Here is a 16077-nt window from a genome sequence, read left to right on the forward strand (position 1 = left end):
TTTTTCTCTTTTTTCGTACAGTTTCTTGTCTTCTTTTAAAAGTAGATCAAGCAAGAAAGAATATAATGACGTTACAATCAGAATCGCAGCTGATAATGGTCGCGGAAGAAGTCGGACAAAAATTTCTTCTACTTCGACGACTTTGCACTTAGAAGAGATCGCTTCGCTCTTTTCCCACTTTTCTCTCTCTCTCTCTTTTACTCTTGTTCTTGCTCTTGCTCTCTTCTCTTCTTTTTCTTTCTCTCTCTCTCTGTCTTTTGCTGCGATGTTTACAGCCCCGACGCGTCTTGCGAATGGGACGCAAGGAATAAAACCACGGAATAAGCCGAGGCGGTCGTCGCTCGTAAGCTTCTCTCTTTACGAGGATGACTCGACTCGCAGTCGACCGCAGACGAGAGTGTCTCCCGCCCTTTTCTGCGCCCGTTAAGACGAACTGAAATACGTTTCGTCTCGCAGGAAATGGTCGACATCTTTGGTACCAGCCGAGCATGGCCGATGGAAATAAATCGCGCGATACCCGCGACCTCGATCGAGAAAGAAACAGCCATTTTTAAATATCCCAGAATATCCTAAAATATTATTTCTGTAAAAAGACATCGCACACATTCAGTCTTAATAATAATTTTTTTAAAGATAAGGAAAAATTCACAATTCCAGATATTATCGATATTAGAAATTAAAATTGGATCTTTGAAAGAAAGAAAAACATCTTTAAAGACACGCACAAAACAATGATTTAAATTTAAAATCATGTGTACCTCAGATATTCGAATTTATTTATTTAACCTTCGTACACATCAGATACACATTTCACTTGTAAACTGTCATATATATATATATATATCATAGACGCACTTTAGTTGTATATTGATCCATAACGATTTTTCTCAATCATTTTTACTTCTCGTATGTCTAGATCTATTTTTGAAGGGAAAAAAACAGAGGATACATATAGGCACGTTTTATTATCAATTATTAATCCCTCCATTTTTAAACCATCTGATGCTCAACAACATTTACAACGTTTATGGAATATACCGTACATAGAGAAACATCGGGGATAATATCTGATATAATATATACATCACACAACGTTCAATTATCTCTACGCGTCAATTGCACAAAACGAGAAATACAAATTATATCAAGAAATAATAAACTTACGGAACGCAATGTGAAAATTCAATATTATACATTACGCTAAAATCCCAATTAGATTTACGCCAGCAATGTGTCTCAATTACGTTGTATACAATAAAATATAGTTGCGCTCTAATATAATCTGCCGCTAACGTCTCGTCGAGAGAGCTTTCATTCTATTTCTTTTTTTTATAAAAAAAAAGCCAAAAATGTGCGATAAATAATCGCGAGTATCTGTACCGACAAGAAAAGTTGCGTATAAAAAATGACGGTACGTTTCACTCCTGGAGATATCGTTTTGGCAAGTGAACAGAGGAGCGTGTGTACCATTTGCTATTCGCAAGACGAGTCGCTCGCGTTCTCAAGCTCTACGTGTTGGAAGGAAAAATCCGGGCTCTACACCCGGCACTACGACCGAACCGCAAACTACAGTTAAGCGCAAAGAGCATAAAATGAGAATCGAGGGATGTGCGTGCGGAATGGATCGTAAATAAAATCCTTGTCTCCGACGTGTCGACGCGGAAAGAGAAATGGAGATCCGCGTGCGGAAACGGGAACGCGTCGCACGCATCTTCTGTGTTTTGAAATTCGACATAATTTGCATCGATCGTGGTCTTCTCTCAATTTGATCGCGAATTAGATACATTAATGGATCCATGGCTTTATCTCTATCTCTGTCTCTCTTTTGGATTTTGTAAGCAATAGCTTGATCACAGTAACAATGAAGAATATGGAAAGAATAAATTACATATCACGAATATATCGAATCGTTCCTTTTTCGGCTTCTCGGAAAGTCTTACAATCTAAGGCTGCGATTGCGTATAAAACACAATCGCTATTAATTATTTGTCAATCCATAAAGCACGGCGATACGATGGAAGAGAGCCGAGAGACGCTGCTTCAGACTTTGATCTACGGCGTGGCTGGTTAATGTTCGCACGCCGCCTACGAAAACCGGAAGTAACGGTGCCAAGCGTTCATCCTGCAAAACAAGTATCCAAAACACATCTGGTGAAGGGACGATAAAATAGAATGTGAAAATAATAATGTAAATGATTTATAGACTTGTACAATTACTCATAAATACTCTTATTTGAGAGATTAAATTATTTACTCGGAGAAGAGTGCTTATCTACAATTTCGAGATTGATATTAGAATCTTTTATGACGCTATGTAAGAAAGTTATATAATGTATGTAACTCACTGGCAAAGCCAAGGCCCATTCCAGCGCAGTGCTCAAGATATCCGCCCATGCTTTCCTATGGGCTTCACTATCTTTATTAACGTTCCTCCGCTGGAGTTCCATTTCCTGATTGATGATTCCCGGTTGGCTCTCGGCTGCACTAATTTCCTTATCTCCTTCGTCCCGCAAAAAGGGATTCGTTCTGAAGCCACGCTTGCTGCGTTCGTAATCGCGCAGCAGTTCGTCTATATTTTCGAGGATCTGCGAAGATTTGGTATTACTTTTGTCCTCCTCTTCGATACTTTGATCTGTTTCCAGCTCGCGAGTCTCGCTGCATGTCGACCAGATGGGACGTCTTGTTTCGCGGAGTTCCATCGCCGATTTCGACCGATCCATGGATTCTATGATCAGCGATGACTTATTCGCATTCTCGAGATCCGCCATAGTGATGAACGTTAAGGATTTCCGCCTAGATAACAGACACACATTGCTACCGCGTCGTTTTGGATATGAATTCTGGTATAAAAAGATTTCGTCGGAGGAGGCTCGATCCCGATGAAGCATCTTCACATTCGTCATGGTTGTCATGGAAGAAGCGTCGGTCGACTCTGTTTTCCAGAATGGCTCTAAATTACAACGGAGGTCACCGCTATCGTACATCATATTGGGAGGCGCTGGTGTTACAGCATCGTATTTGGCATCGATATAATCCTCACTGGAAGTACCCGAACGATCGAGATAGACAACCTTCTCCGTGACCGAACCAAGCCTGGACATCGGTCTCGAGTCGTCGGTTTCTGGCTCGGACTGCGGACCAGAATCAGTCGAGTATTCTGCGGCCAAGTCCGACAATCTGAACGGTCTGGGATCATTCTCGCATTCAACTCCGAGCTCTTCCAAGCCGCTCTCGTCGTCCAAATTCGGATTATACACATCGGCATCGTCCGGATCATCCTGGTCATCTTCTTGGTCATTCGGTTGGACGTCAGGAATCTCTTTCTCCAACGAACCGACGGGTGCCGGAGTGCTTACAGCGAATCGATCGTCGATAACTTCCTTTTTGGTGATCTCGGGATAATCATCGGGCTGTGCCACCAACAAGAATATTTTTTTCTCCGCGAAACTATCGACCTTGGTGTACCTGCCGTCTTCGTCGAGGACCACCTCAACGTAGGTCTCGCAGAGCTCGTCGAAGATCATACGTAGTTGTCGAAGATACTTGGTGAGCTTCCGATGCTTTATATCGTAGACACACTCTCGATCGCTCAATCCCGTGCCTAGAATAGTTTTGACCAGTTCCAAGGTCGCATTTAGTTCTTCTATCTCGCGCAAGCACAACTCCAATAACGTGATGATCTTGATGGTCCAGGCAGCGGCCGCCTGACGATATAGATTCGCCGGCTGCTCGAGATTTGCTACCTTCTGCACCAGAAACTTCAGGCCAGGTCGACAATCAAATTTTAACGCGGCGACGTAAGAGAGATCCAAGATGGAAAGAAAGATCTCCACGTGATGCGGATTCAGATGGGACAAATAACCGCGTTTGACGTTTAGATTAGGCAAGTTGCACAGCGTCGAGTGCGGGATCACGTGGGACAAGCTATGGAAACATTGTCCTTCATGATTATTACGCACTCATATTATTTTACATATATTTCTTTACTAGATTTTAAATTTATTAAATTAAGCTATTGGTAATTTTAACAAATTTTTAATAAATTTTTCTGATACATATACACGACAAGTACATATTATATTGTGTAAATATTATTTAGTAATTTTTACAGCTAAAGACTTCAAGATAATGACATACGAACCTTGAAATTGAGGTACCGGCACCCTGTAGGAGGACACTCGCGATGCAATGAAGCAGCATCTGGTGTACCAAAAGTCCGACCACTAACGCGCGCAATTGAACTCTAATGATGTAGAGATCGGGATTGAGAGTAGTGCCTACGGCAGGAGGATACAAAAGGAACACGTACGATCTCTCGTCAGACAATCGCGAGACATCCTCGACGCATGTCTGTTCCTCCAGAAGGAACACCTGAGGACACAATCGTGAATTATGAAGTCTAAACTTGTTTCACGCAGCATTTTGAATAGATGGTATGATGTGATTCTCTCAAAATTCTCGTAAACACAATGAAAAATTTCTATATCTTGCAGATCGCTAATTTTAGAAGCAATTGTTGAATCTCGATTGAATATTCTAATTGCAAGCAAGATTATATCTGTCATTATCAGTTCTTCTAATGATATACTAAAAGCTTGTACACGCAAAATTTTGAACAATTAATTGTAAAAATATTTTGTGCCATATACCAGACTTAGATATTGCTCGCGAGGATCGTTATATAACTGATCGTGAAGATAATCTTAATTACAATAGTAATAACAGTATGCACCTAGTCTAACGCGACTCCGTAAATTTTTCAAGTCGCAAGATAATGTGTGCACACTACGAAAGCTGCAGCTTCTATAATACGGTGTCGTATATCGTTACGTACACGTTATCGTGACAGTGAAATTCTAGCCATGGACCCAAGCCATGGATTTTAATGGTGATTCGCAAGACCGTGCCAAGTAAAATTGAAATGATATTTCAATCAGCGCGACGAGGTCCTTCCCTATATGAATTCAAATAATAAAATAAAATTATAAAAAAAGAGATATCTAACAAATTCGATTGCATCATTTCTTTTGTCAGGATATTTCAGGCATTTTTTAACAATTTATTACGAGCAGAAATAATTCAATTATCATTCTCAGAGCTAATCGATTTTAACAAAGGAATAAAAACAACTTTACTTTAAGACAATAAAAGATTTGACGAAAAGATAATATCACGACTATATCCATACAATTATTTTTTTTTCTTCGGTTGAAGTTCTATGTATAATTAGGGTATTTAATTTTTAAAAAGAACCTCGTCAAAGCGTCTCTGCCTAACCCGTGCCTTCTACCAGCGTGTGCAAATGTTAAAAAAAAAAAAATATGGTGATTCAAATCGAACGGCGTTTCCTCGTCGACAGGTGTATTCCATTATCGCGATCTTATCGTTCAAAGTGGAGGGTGGCAAGTGAACAGTCAATCAGCTGATGATAGAAGCTCTATATTTGTTGAAAATAATCATTTGGCGGTACAAAAATACATAAACATTTCGAAAATCTGTCACGTCGCCGATATCAGCCACATTGAATAAGCTTGGAATACATCGAAAGCGATTGGCCGATCATAATGCTTGCGCCGTATGTACTCAGCGTACATACAAGATATGGGCGTTCCATATATATATATGTGTATGTATGTGTGTGCAGTGTCTTGAAACCGGATGTTCTTTTAAAAGTCAATTCCTTGGCCAATCTAGATTCAATTTTCGCAAAAATATTAAAGAATATCATAATTTCTCGCAAGTTTTTGATTTTTTCTTCACACATGAAATATTAAATAAAAAATGTAATTTTGTTAATCTTTCAATTCAACAAAATATTGTCTGCAAAAACCACTCTTTCTCAATTCGTTTGTAACTTGAAAGTTATTGATGCTTCGATATTTTTGCTAAGAAAAAATCTCCATATTAGCCAGTGAATCTACTATAAAAAGAAAATCCAATTAATTGTAAGAGATATCCTGTATACAGACAAGATATACATATATATGTTGCTCGATATGCAAAAATATTCTTTAGGCTGAGAGTAGCATTAAATCGCGATGATGATGCAAGCATTTTAAAGCCTTTCCTGTCGACGACGATATGCCTGACGGCACGCCTGCACGATTCTGTGAATTACTCGGCGTGGATCTATCGGGGACATAATCTATCCACATTATTCGCTTTTCTGCCGGAATGGTGAATATCTCACGATGCGATACAATAGAGTTCTTTTTTTTTTCTTGTCTGTGACTGTTCTTAAAATCCATGACGTGAGTTACCGTGAACGGCTAGAGCCATTGGGGGCCTGTGTTCGTCGTAGTGTTAGTGTAATCGAGGGGTGTCGTGTGCTGCCTACAACCGACGGGGTAGGAGGTAGTGTGCTGGTCGATCAATGTCGTCTCAATGGTCATCGTATCCTGGAAAGGCGTCGTCGGCAGTGACGCCGCGTTTTGCCTCCTGATGGCAGTCAATACTTCACGCAGCTGGCTCACCTGAGAGCAAGTCAGGTCAGGAGGGCACCACGTGTGTCCCTGTATTTCTATCTTTTTTTCTTTCTCTCTCTCTCTCTCTCTCTCTCTTCTTTCACGCATTCACATTTTCTCTCTCTTTCTCTCATTTTCTTTGCATATTCGAAACTTTGTTACTTCATTGCTACGGACAACGCGCTTGGAAGTTTATCAAATGGCAAGGAGATGTCTATGTGAAGAAAAGTCATCTATTGAATGGATATAGCAACCGATAATAAATAAATAAAGTTCACGCGATGAATTTGAAACGAAAAAAAAAAAAACGAGACTTTCGCATCTCATACTTAACGTTAAACGTCCAGCCTTGAGTCCAGCTTTGATTTTTGCTCTTTTAAATACAATTATCTTCCTCGGTTTGTAAAAATTAGGCAGATGCATTTTTTAGCATTTAGCATGAGATACGCATCAGAAATAATCTTGACATTGTGACGTGTGAACGATTAAACATAGAAAGAGCTTTCTCTAGTCGGGGCACAGAATCTATGCGCTCGGAATGTTCCGTCTATCGAGATCTCTACGAGGAGCACATTGATCAAGCACATCGAACAACAATTGGGAACTAGGCGGAATCACGGTGTCGATTCTTTTCGCCACCTCTCGAAATTAAATTACTCGGATTACTTACCTGGCCCGCGAGCCGTCGCAGCCTTTCTGTTTCTTCCGGTGTCGCGTCTCGGCGCGCTGCGACCTTCACTTGGGCGACGTCCCCGTAAAAAGATTCCGATCTGGGCGAAAAAGCCATGGTCAGCTGGTGCAGTTCTTGCAACGAGTTCGAGCAGGCGCGGTAGCACGCGACACCGCAGACCTCCCATTGTTCCGAAGTGAGAAGTGGCCCGCTGCTCACTAGAACGTGCCTGTCAAATATAATTCTTAAATTTCTCTCTCTCTCTCTCTCTCTCTCTCTCTCTCTCTCTCTCTCTCTCTCTCTCTCTCTCTTTCTCTCTTTTTATATATTTCTTTTATTTTCCGTAATAATTAAACTCCTGCTAGGAACTCGCATTTTGAAATCCGTCTATCATTTACATCTATTGGTCTTTCGAGCAATTGCTCTTTCATCACGCCGATCAAGCGAGAATCATCCGATCTAAAGCTGGATCACGTCATAGAAGCGGATTGTCCACCTATACCGGACAACTCTAAGATTTCAGATCGGGATACCGTTCGACTCTCGCGCATTCGCGAACCTGCTCCATTTTTTTAAGTATCAATGTACGATGCAACACGTGTACATCGATACTTCGCGATCGACACCGATTCGCGAGATCGTGTTACCGAACTCGGCCTGGTTGGATGTACATTAATACGGAGAAAATGCGTCGATGACTCTCTAGATAGATGGGTGGATGGACACGCGCGAGGGGAGAGCGTGTGCAGCTCGTTGGCATGACGCCCTCTCGTAGGTGTCGAGTGTCGGTGGCTACTTTATCCCATCGGACAGCCTGTCAAGCTTCGTTATCATCTTACACACACTCTCCGTAACAAGGATATACCTAACTCAACCGTCCGCGCTACACATTCCATCAAGCTTGACTAATTCGTTACTGAAATCTGGAAATGGAGATATTAGCCAAGACGATAGAGTGATTCGCGGTACAAATTATATAAGAAAAACGCTTCATTCTCTGCCATTTTATGATCGTAAGTTTCCTAATCGAGTCTCCTAATTGCGAAATCACTGGCGACAACGCGCCATTTCAATCAGCCGTTAAAGTACCACGACATTTGGTACCCATTACATGGCATCCCAGTTCTCTCCTTTTTTATTGCAATCTTGTTTTGTCATTAATGCCATTGATTTTCCATGCATAGAGACAACCTAGTCGCGCACTAAACCGCGTAAATATTAATGAAGGTCGCAAGAATCGCAATAAAAAGCTAACGAGTGGACAAGCAAATTACTTGGGCTCGCTTCGGAACAGCTTTTATGTCGCGAGCTGGAGATGTCCTCCTTTAACTTACCTGATGCAAGCGCAACCAAGACGAGCTATGCTCTCCGTAGACTGCACCACGCATTCCGCCATTACTAATAAAAGTTGTTTCAACATCAATGTTGTGGCCGGCAGATAGGCATCGTTCCTGACAACTTCTGGACCTGAGAAATTGATGCGTTACATCATTATACTAACGGACGGATTAGCGTTTTACTAATCTATCGCATATCTTTTCTCGCCTTATTATATTTACCTTGCAGATGCGTCAAGTAATCAACCACGAGATCGGTCGTGAGACCACAGCATTGTTTAAAGTTAGGCGCAAAGTTATCCCAACCACGGAAGATCTTGGACGTTTTCCTCAACCAATTTTGTACCATAGGCAACAGCAGGTGATTAACACAGTAGAGTCCGAAAGCCGGCCCGGGTACATTCAAAATATCGCGCAAGAGATGGAACAGAGTCTCCAAAGTGTGTGGTTGATAACGTCTCGGGCAGATCATGGTTGCGCTCGCCAAGCCTTCAATAAGGATGTACCAGACGCGAAGAATACCGCTGGGCTTATCCATGCTCTGCAGCGTCGTCATAGAATGAGCGTTTTTGTCAATCAGCGGGGTCAACACATCATATGATCTTTCCGGGATGACATCTTGCATCGACTCAATGTGTTTGTCAAATCTAGTCAACTCGAGATTTGGTATAATCGGATCCACATATTGCGGTAACGTCGACACTTGAATTCTCTGAGCAGAATGGAAGATTGGACAGGCCGGCATTCGATACATCGACGACAGGATGTCGCTGCAACTCAACAGATACTTGAGACTCTCCACGCAGAGTCTCATCCTTTTCGATTCCGAGACGTCGATATTTTCCGCCTCCTCGGATTGGGTCTCGTTGTCGCCGATACCTCGCACGTGTCTCAGCAGGCACAGGATACAGTCCAGTGCGGCGTTAGCGAAGACCAACGTGTTGTCCGTCGAGAGAAAGACCCTGAAGACTTCCAACAAGGGCGCCGACTCGACGGAATCCGAATTGCCGACCGACGCCACTCGGAGGGCGCCGAAAAGCGGACGCCAGCCCGAGCGAATCTCCGTGCAATTCGTTTCGACGAACTCGCAGATGCAGCTAACGATCTGAGAAAAGAATAGCAATTTGTAAGCTAAATCGCTTTACATGATCGCAAGCGGCTACGCACTTGATCCTGCACGTCACTGTCGCAAAGCTCGAGACATAAAAGATTTTCAAAAGGCTTGAAGAGCGCCTCGTTGAAGTGAAAATGCGGAAGTTCTATCTGCTCGTTCAACAAAGCCGCCATGGAATCGTGAATGCATTGAACGGCTTTTTTTGAGATGCCGCGGTCCTCGTGGCAAGCTGCTTCCATAAAGTGTGGCCCCAGAATACTCCATACCTGGAAAATTAAATAATCTTTACGTTGTAGATTACATTATTCGCGAATACTGTGAAAAAAAATGGACTCTTACCCCCATTATGTGAATCAAGGGTCTGCCGCTTTTCACGCACTTGAGCATAACTTCGCCCAAACGAGCTAAAAGCAAAACATTCATCTCGTTCTCTCTCGGTTTATTTCGTCTCCACCAAAATCTCTTATTATCTTTGCATCCGTCGGTGGTCTTAAAGAGCTGCGCTTTGCTAGCTTTGCAAAGAGCCGTAAGAAACGAGCAGAGCGCTCTGAGATTCAGTTTAAGCGCCGCATCCTCAAAGAGTCTGTCGACTTGCTGCGACAATACGCAGATAATCTTGGCGGCGTAGTCCGCTGGTAGAATGCCATTAAATTGACTGTCGGCGTTCGATTCTTGAATAATCTCTGGGATAGTGTCCGAGCTGGGATTTTGCGTATAAGGACTCGAAAGAAAACTGTAAACATCCACACTACAAAAGAAATAATGAGGCAATTAAAAATACAGAATATCATTTGAAAATTTTTTAGAAAACAAAAAGAATATTGTTTGAAAATTTTTCAGAAAACAAATATCGCGAATGATTAAAATTTTATAAAATAGAAAGGCAAATCGTACCAAGATTCCTCATCATCGACGATGTTGAAATTTAGTCGCAGTCTGTCTTGACTATTCTTAGCATCTCCATTTGCAACATCTTTTTTTTCTTTCTTCTGTTGAGCTTTGGGCAGCGATGGATTTTGATTCCTTCCAAAGAAGTCATGTTCCAACTTGCTCACGTATAGACAACACCTTTTACACCAAGATATATGATTTCATTTTAAAATAGAAAATACTAAAAACTACTGAGATAAAAACACTCAGAAAAATATGAGCTATCCTCCGAAATAAAGAAAGAAGCGCAACAATTAATGAAGATTATAAAATTCAGGAAGTAGTAAGGTGGATAAGATCAAGATGTCAAAAAATGGAGAGATCATTGCATGAGTCTTGAATGATGAACCAAGTGGATTAAATCAGAAAAACCTAACAGTAGACGGCTAACTGGAAGACCACCAACAAAATTTGGATTTTGACATCCCAAGAGGTTTAAAAGACTGGATACTGTCCTTTTGTAAGAAGAAAAAGAAGATCTTTTTTTTTTAATTAACATAGGAGCATATTGTTAAGTTTTCGATCGTCACTTACGTGAAAACATGCGGCCAGCAATCGCTACCATGGCTACCGAGCTCTAGACCTCGTCCCAAAAGCACGTCCATACTGAGCGCGTGAGACGTGTGAATATTGGTCGCCCTATTCTGTAACTTAAGTCGGAGAACATCCTTCTTGCGAGTGATTCTCGAAATAGATTGTTCCGTACAAGCAGCTTTGGCGAGAAGAGCAAAGATGGAGCCGCAACGATTCTGTAAGCCTAAAACGAAAAAGGATAAGAAAATGGACATGGATTATATCCTGGATAAAGATCTTATGAGGAAGGAAGAAGTGATGCAAGTACCGAGTACATTGCTCAATGTGGCAGCCTTGTGAAGACCCTCAAGCGCCAAGACGACCGTGTCCCTGACTCCTCTTCTACCACCATCTCTATTCAGGATGCTTTTATTGGTTTCTTCCTTGGGAGGATTTAGTCCCGTCGTAAGAACTGTCATCATGCTGCCCCAGCAACAAGTCAACACTCTCCGGGAGAGTTTTGCGCCTGCCTCCGCTTCCGGAGTCGGCTCGCTACGAGAAAGTTGGGCCCGTTCCAGTCTTATGTAATCGGAGAGCAACTGTCCGCCTCGGTGACTACCGGGTATACCATCCACATCTGTCAATCGTATAAAAAAGAGATTTTATCAATTCAATTTAGCAAAACTACGCTTTAGATATAATGAGAAAAATAATTTTCTTGGTAATATCCCTATTTCTCACAACATATTATATAATTTAATATATTGCCTACCAGTGAGAACATTGACTAATGCATTATTTTCTGTAGAGCTGGGATTATAACCGCATCTCTCGAGTAAATTACACGCGAGCACTTGTTGATACAATTCGGAAAGCCACGTGGCTGAGAGATAAACCAGCACACCTGATCCATGCACCTCTTCCACAAATTGCTCCTTAAAAGCAAAATTTGAAAATAAACGCGATGAATTCAACAGAAATGAGATTATTAGACGTACCTCGCTGACCGGTACTTGCCGAGCCTCGTCATGATAGTAATTTATCCGAATTAATTTCAAATTGAGAAGCAACGCCGCATACGTTGCCAAATAAATTCCATCGGCGTTCATGATTGTGATTAACGCACATGAATCCGTACTGGCATCGTTTTGCTCCTGCATTTTCTGTTGAGCTACAAACACTCCTAAAATACAAAATTCTATATTCATAAAATATTATTGTCATATTATCAATATAATATTTAAACTTTATTTTTATAATAGTAGCCTTTGTAATATAATAACAGTTTACCTTGACAGTATTCGGAAGCAAAGTTCTGCAAGGCCTCATCCACCTCGATGTTACTTCTTAATGTGAGTACCATCGGTATGAGATCTGATCTAAGTGTCTTTACAAATCGCCTGGCATTGTGCCTCTCAACATCCACGTTGCATTCGTCAGCTACCTGTCGACCGACGTGAAGGCATTTTGGTAATTTTTTCAATCTCAGTCTCTCGCACTCGTTCTCCGTCGTGCAATCGTTGTCGTCGAGGCTATTGTCCTCCTGTACTTCGTCCGACTCGTTTTGTGGCCCTTCGGTGTCGGTTGAATCGCCATCTTCCGATGGTCCATGCCCGGATGAGTCGGAATCCGAAGCCATACCTTTCTTCATTAATTCTAATTGTTCTCTGAGAAATGGATTAAGATAAAATCTTATTTTTTTATAAAATATAAAAAATATATAAAAATTTTTAGAAAGGAAATTTTTAGAAATTAAAATTAAATTTGATATAATTTATCTCTTTAATTACATTTTTTTTAATAACTGCGACATAATTAATAATTAATCTATAATCTTTGGACGTTGTTGATGCTCACCTATAAGTTTTTGGCAATCGTGCCATGCTCTGATAAGTCAAAGGTCCGCGATAGTCGCAGGATTCCAAATCCTCGTACAAACTATTGATCGTGCACGTGTAATTGTGATTAATAGCCTTGCCCTCACAAAGTTCCTGAAGCGCCGACAACATGGCTACCACGCAGAAGACACTCGCATGCAATATAGCCAGTCCACCGGCTGTTGATTCCTCGATAGAGTCCATAGCTCTGAAATAAATGTTTATGTATATAGTAAATAAAATTCCACAACAAATATTTAACTGTTCAAATTAAACAAAATTTCTATATCAAAACTTTGCAACACTCACAATCTCATGAGTGCCATATCGCTTTGTATATGACTCGATCGATCTTCCTCGACTAGTAATGGTCCAGCAAAATCTACTATGCGACTAGGACTACGCAACAGTTCTTTTAACGCTTTTAACGATTCTAGGCGTTGCTGCGGCGGTGGATACAGCAGCATTCTGTGAAACACCGATTCCAAGACTGGTCGGAGCGGGCCAACGCATCCTACTAATCTAACCAATTCCGTACCGATGCTGAAGAAAAAGACATCATATCAATTATTTCCCATACAATACATTACATCACGTAAATATATTCAAATTCTTCTACAAAAATGTATATTAAATATTATTTTCAGATTTTGTTAAGACTATTACCTGTAAACAGTCTTAGCCTGATGACTGTCGAAGCTCAACGATGTGGCCAAGTATCCGGAACCTCTGCCAATTTCATTCTCCTTCCCTTCCCGGGAGGTAAAGGTTTTATCCACTCGAGGCGTGCCTAGGAAGGCTATCAAGGCGGGACAGAACTTCTGCCACAGGAAGGTTGTGAAATGCGTGTTGGTGTGAATTTTTTGTGGTAGCGACGATATGAGAGTGTGCAGGCATTCCAGTAGGAAGACCACAGTGTTGCCGTTCCTGCCGTTACTGGAACAAGATTTCCTGAACATTACTTATGGGGATGTTATGTAAGTCACGATTATTATACGTATTACTGATTCCTCAAGGTATACTTTTGAGCTTCGTCCAGCTTGCTGCAGATGTACTGCAAAATCGGCAACGCCTCGTTGAAGCACGAAACGCCTCGCTCGCGAACATTCTTGTTCCGCTTGGCATTCTCGTCCATCTCCTGACACTCTTCGTCTGCGAATAAATAAAGACAATTTTTATTTGTAGCATAATAAACATCGGAATGTAAAGTCGGCGATGCATTCGCTGGCGCCAACAATATAGCCGAGTGTTGGGATGCCTCGTTAATAGCATTCTTGGACACGCAATCTTGTAATTTATCGATCAAACATTCCCATGAATGCTATATCTTCCATCCCATCACTATGCAGAACGGATATGCATGATCGGCGCAATATCGTACTATATACTAGCTCCCCTTTTACAGCTTGGATTTTTTGCGTTACCTAAGAAGAGACAAAACGATCGCAACGTTTGACTAGTCGCCGCCTGTGCTGCTGTACGTACAGCTTGATTTCCATTCTCAAAAGCTTCGCAGCAAGTAGTCAATATAGCGATAATCAGACGTCCATTCATGGTCCAATAAGGGGAACAGGCAACCTGCAGTAAAACCTAAAAGAAAAAAGCGACGTTTTCGCTTTTGAAGCACTCACTCCGAAATGTTTTTACTACTCACTTTGAGCATATCGGTCTGCGTGTCGTCGGACTGCGAGACGATGGAGCTCATAGCGTGCAACATTTGCGCAGGCAACCATAACGAATCGTCTTCCGGTTCATAGGGCGATTGGAATCTGTCATCCCTTAACATTTTCTACGAATTTTATTAGTTTGATTATACATTAATTCGTATAATTGTCAACAAAAAAATTATTAATCTATAAGTACAATTATAAATCAGATTCAGCTGAATATTAATTAATTGTAATAATTTATCCATCTTATTTAATGGTATTTAAGGTATTTAATCTTTTGTTACAGAATTTATATAAACACCACAAAAATGAAACCTGTTCAAACAGCTAATTAAAAATGCTGACATAGCTTCGCTTAAAACTGTCGCAGCTGTTCGTCGCTATCTCTTATTTTATCGCACACAGTTCCGGAACATACGTTTTTCCCTCATGCGGTTACACCAATACTAACCACCAACACACGTAGGAGAAAAAATAGTTTAAAGATAAAACTTCAAGCGCGATGTTTTATATTCCGCGCGATGTGTTTTCATTACATTTGAAAAAAAAACTATCTCTTAACGTAAAAGAAATTGCTTTACAAGGAAAAATTTTCTGTTATATCGCTTACGTGTAATCCCGCAAGACCAAAGGCAATAAATTTGCTCCTGTTGCTTTCCAGTGCTAGCTGAAACGTATGTAAGCATTTTGCGCGAAGTTCGTGAGGTGGATCTCGTAGCAAGCCTTGCTGCTTCTCCAGAAAATCTGCAGGGAAAAAAATTAACCTTTCATCACGAGAAACAAATCAAAGTATTAAAAAAAAAACATTTATTTTCACGATGAACTAACGTCTGACTAATCTTGTTAATGTATATCGTACAGTATTATTATTTTACGTTACTGAAAGATCGACGTCAAAACATTATTTTGCATGGCAAAAATTTGTAGGTATAATCAAATTAAGTGAGAAAAATATATTTACATAATTTACAATTGCAAATTATATAAATTTGTCGCAACGGATACGACTTGTTTGACGTCTTTGTTGAATGAAAAATAAAAGTATGTTTGCGGGAAAAATATTTAATAAAAAATATTTAATAAAAAATTGGATAAAAATGTCACACGCGCAAAAAAAGAAAGGTTCGATAAGCGCTCACCGTGCGCTTCCTGCGCCGATTTGCGTAAATTTTGTAATCTTGCATTATTCGACTCCCTGACGATCTGCAGCAGGAGATCCTCCATGACACGGCGGGCTACCACCGTTACCACGAGACTGATCGATAACGGGAGTGCCGATGCATGCTCCGTTATTACGTGCGTATTTCCAGGAGCGTAAAACGTGTCGCCCTCCTTTTCAGAAGTTGATTCGTTTATTAACCAACAGTCACATAAACAAAGATAATCATAATTATAATCTATTTGAAAGATCTATTTGAACATATCTCTCAATTGAAGAAGAAGAATATAAGCCACCGATTATATTTCTCTTTTATCCGTTAAAAATAAACTTAACTTGAAAA

At 40.8% G+C, this 16077-nt stretch overlaps 1 protein-coding gene across 2 annotated transcripts; it reads right to left on the reverse strand.

Moving 5' to 3' along the window:
* Positions 1-755: 755 nt before the first annotated feature.
* Positions 756-15837, reverse strand: LOC126850787 (brefeldin A-inhibited guanine nucleotide-exchange protein 3). Of its 2 annotated transcripts, XM_050594102.1 has the most exons (22): positions 15715-15837; positions 15186-15319; positions 14560-14694; positions 14330-14495; positions 13928-14057; positions 13572-13841; positions 13215-13448; positions 12886-13113; positions 12319-12695; positions 12027-12211; positions 11801-11963; positions 11357-11665; positions 11050-11272; positions 10480-10653; positions 9925-10333; positions 9639-9851; positions 8694-9576; positions 8469-8601; positions 7135-7363; positions 4142-4371; positions 2346-3924; positions 756-2122 (listed from the first exon to the last, which is right to left on the reverse strand). In XM_050594102.1, exons 1-22 carry the CDS (start codon positions 15797-15799, stop codon positions 1979-1981), a joined length of 6633 nt encoding a protein of 2210 aa, XP_050450059.1. In that variant the 5' UTR covers positions 15800-15837; the 3' UTR covers positions 756-1978. The 2 variants fall into 2 exon arrangements, with proteins under 2 accessions (XP_050450059.1, XP_050450057.1); XM_050594100.1 differs by lacking the exons at positions 14330-14495; positions 15715-15837 and having other exon boundaries at positions 15186-15318.
* Positions 15838-16077: the final 240 nt, after the last annotated feature.

The sequence above is a fragment of the Cataglyphis hispanica genome, chromosome 7 (assembly GCF_021464435.1).
Source record: "Cataglyphis hispanica isolate Lineage 1 chromosome 7, ULB_Chis1_1.0, whole genome shotgun sequence".
NCBI classification, from domain to species: domain Eukaryota; kingdom Metazoa; phylum Arthropoda; class Insecta; order Hymenoptera; family Formicidae; genus Cataglyphis; species Cataglyphis hispanica.

Excerpts from the sequence above, each read along its gene's own strand:
- LOC126850787 (XM_050594102.1), bottom strand. The coding sequence starts at position 15,799 with ATGGAGGATCTCCTGCTGCAGATCGTCAGGGAGTCGAATAATGCAAGA. Across the intron at positions 14,695-15,185 it reads TTGGTCTTGCGGGATTACAC|AAAATGTTAAGGGATGACAG; the intron begins GTAAGCGATATA and ends TAAAATTCGTAG. Across the intron at positions 8,602-8,693 it reads TTACTTGACGCATCTGCAAG|GTCCAGAAGTTGTCAGGAAC; the intron begins GTAAATATAATA and ends TCAATTTCTCAG.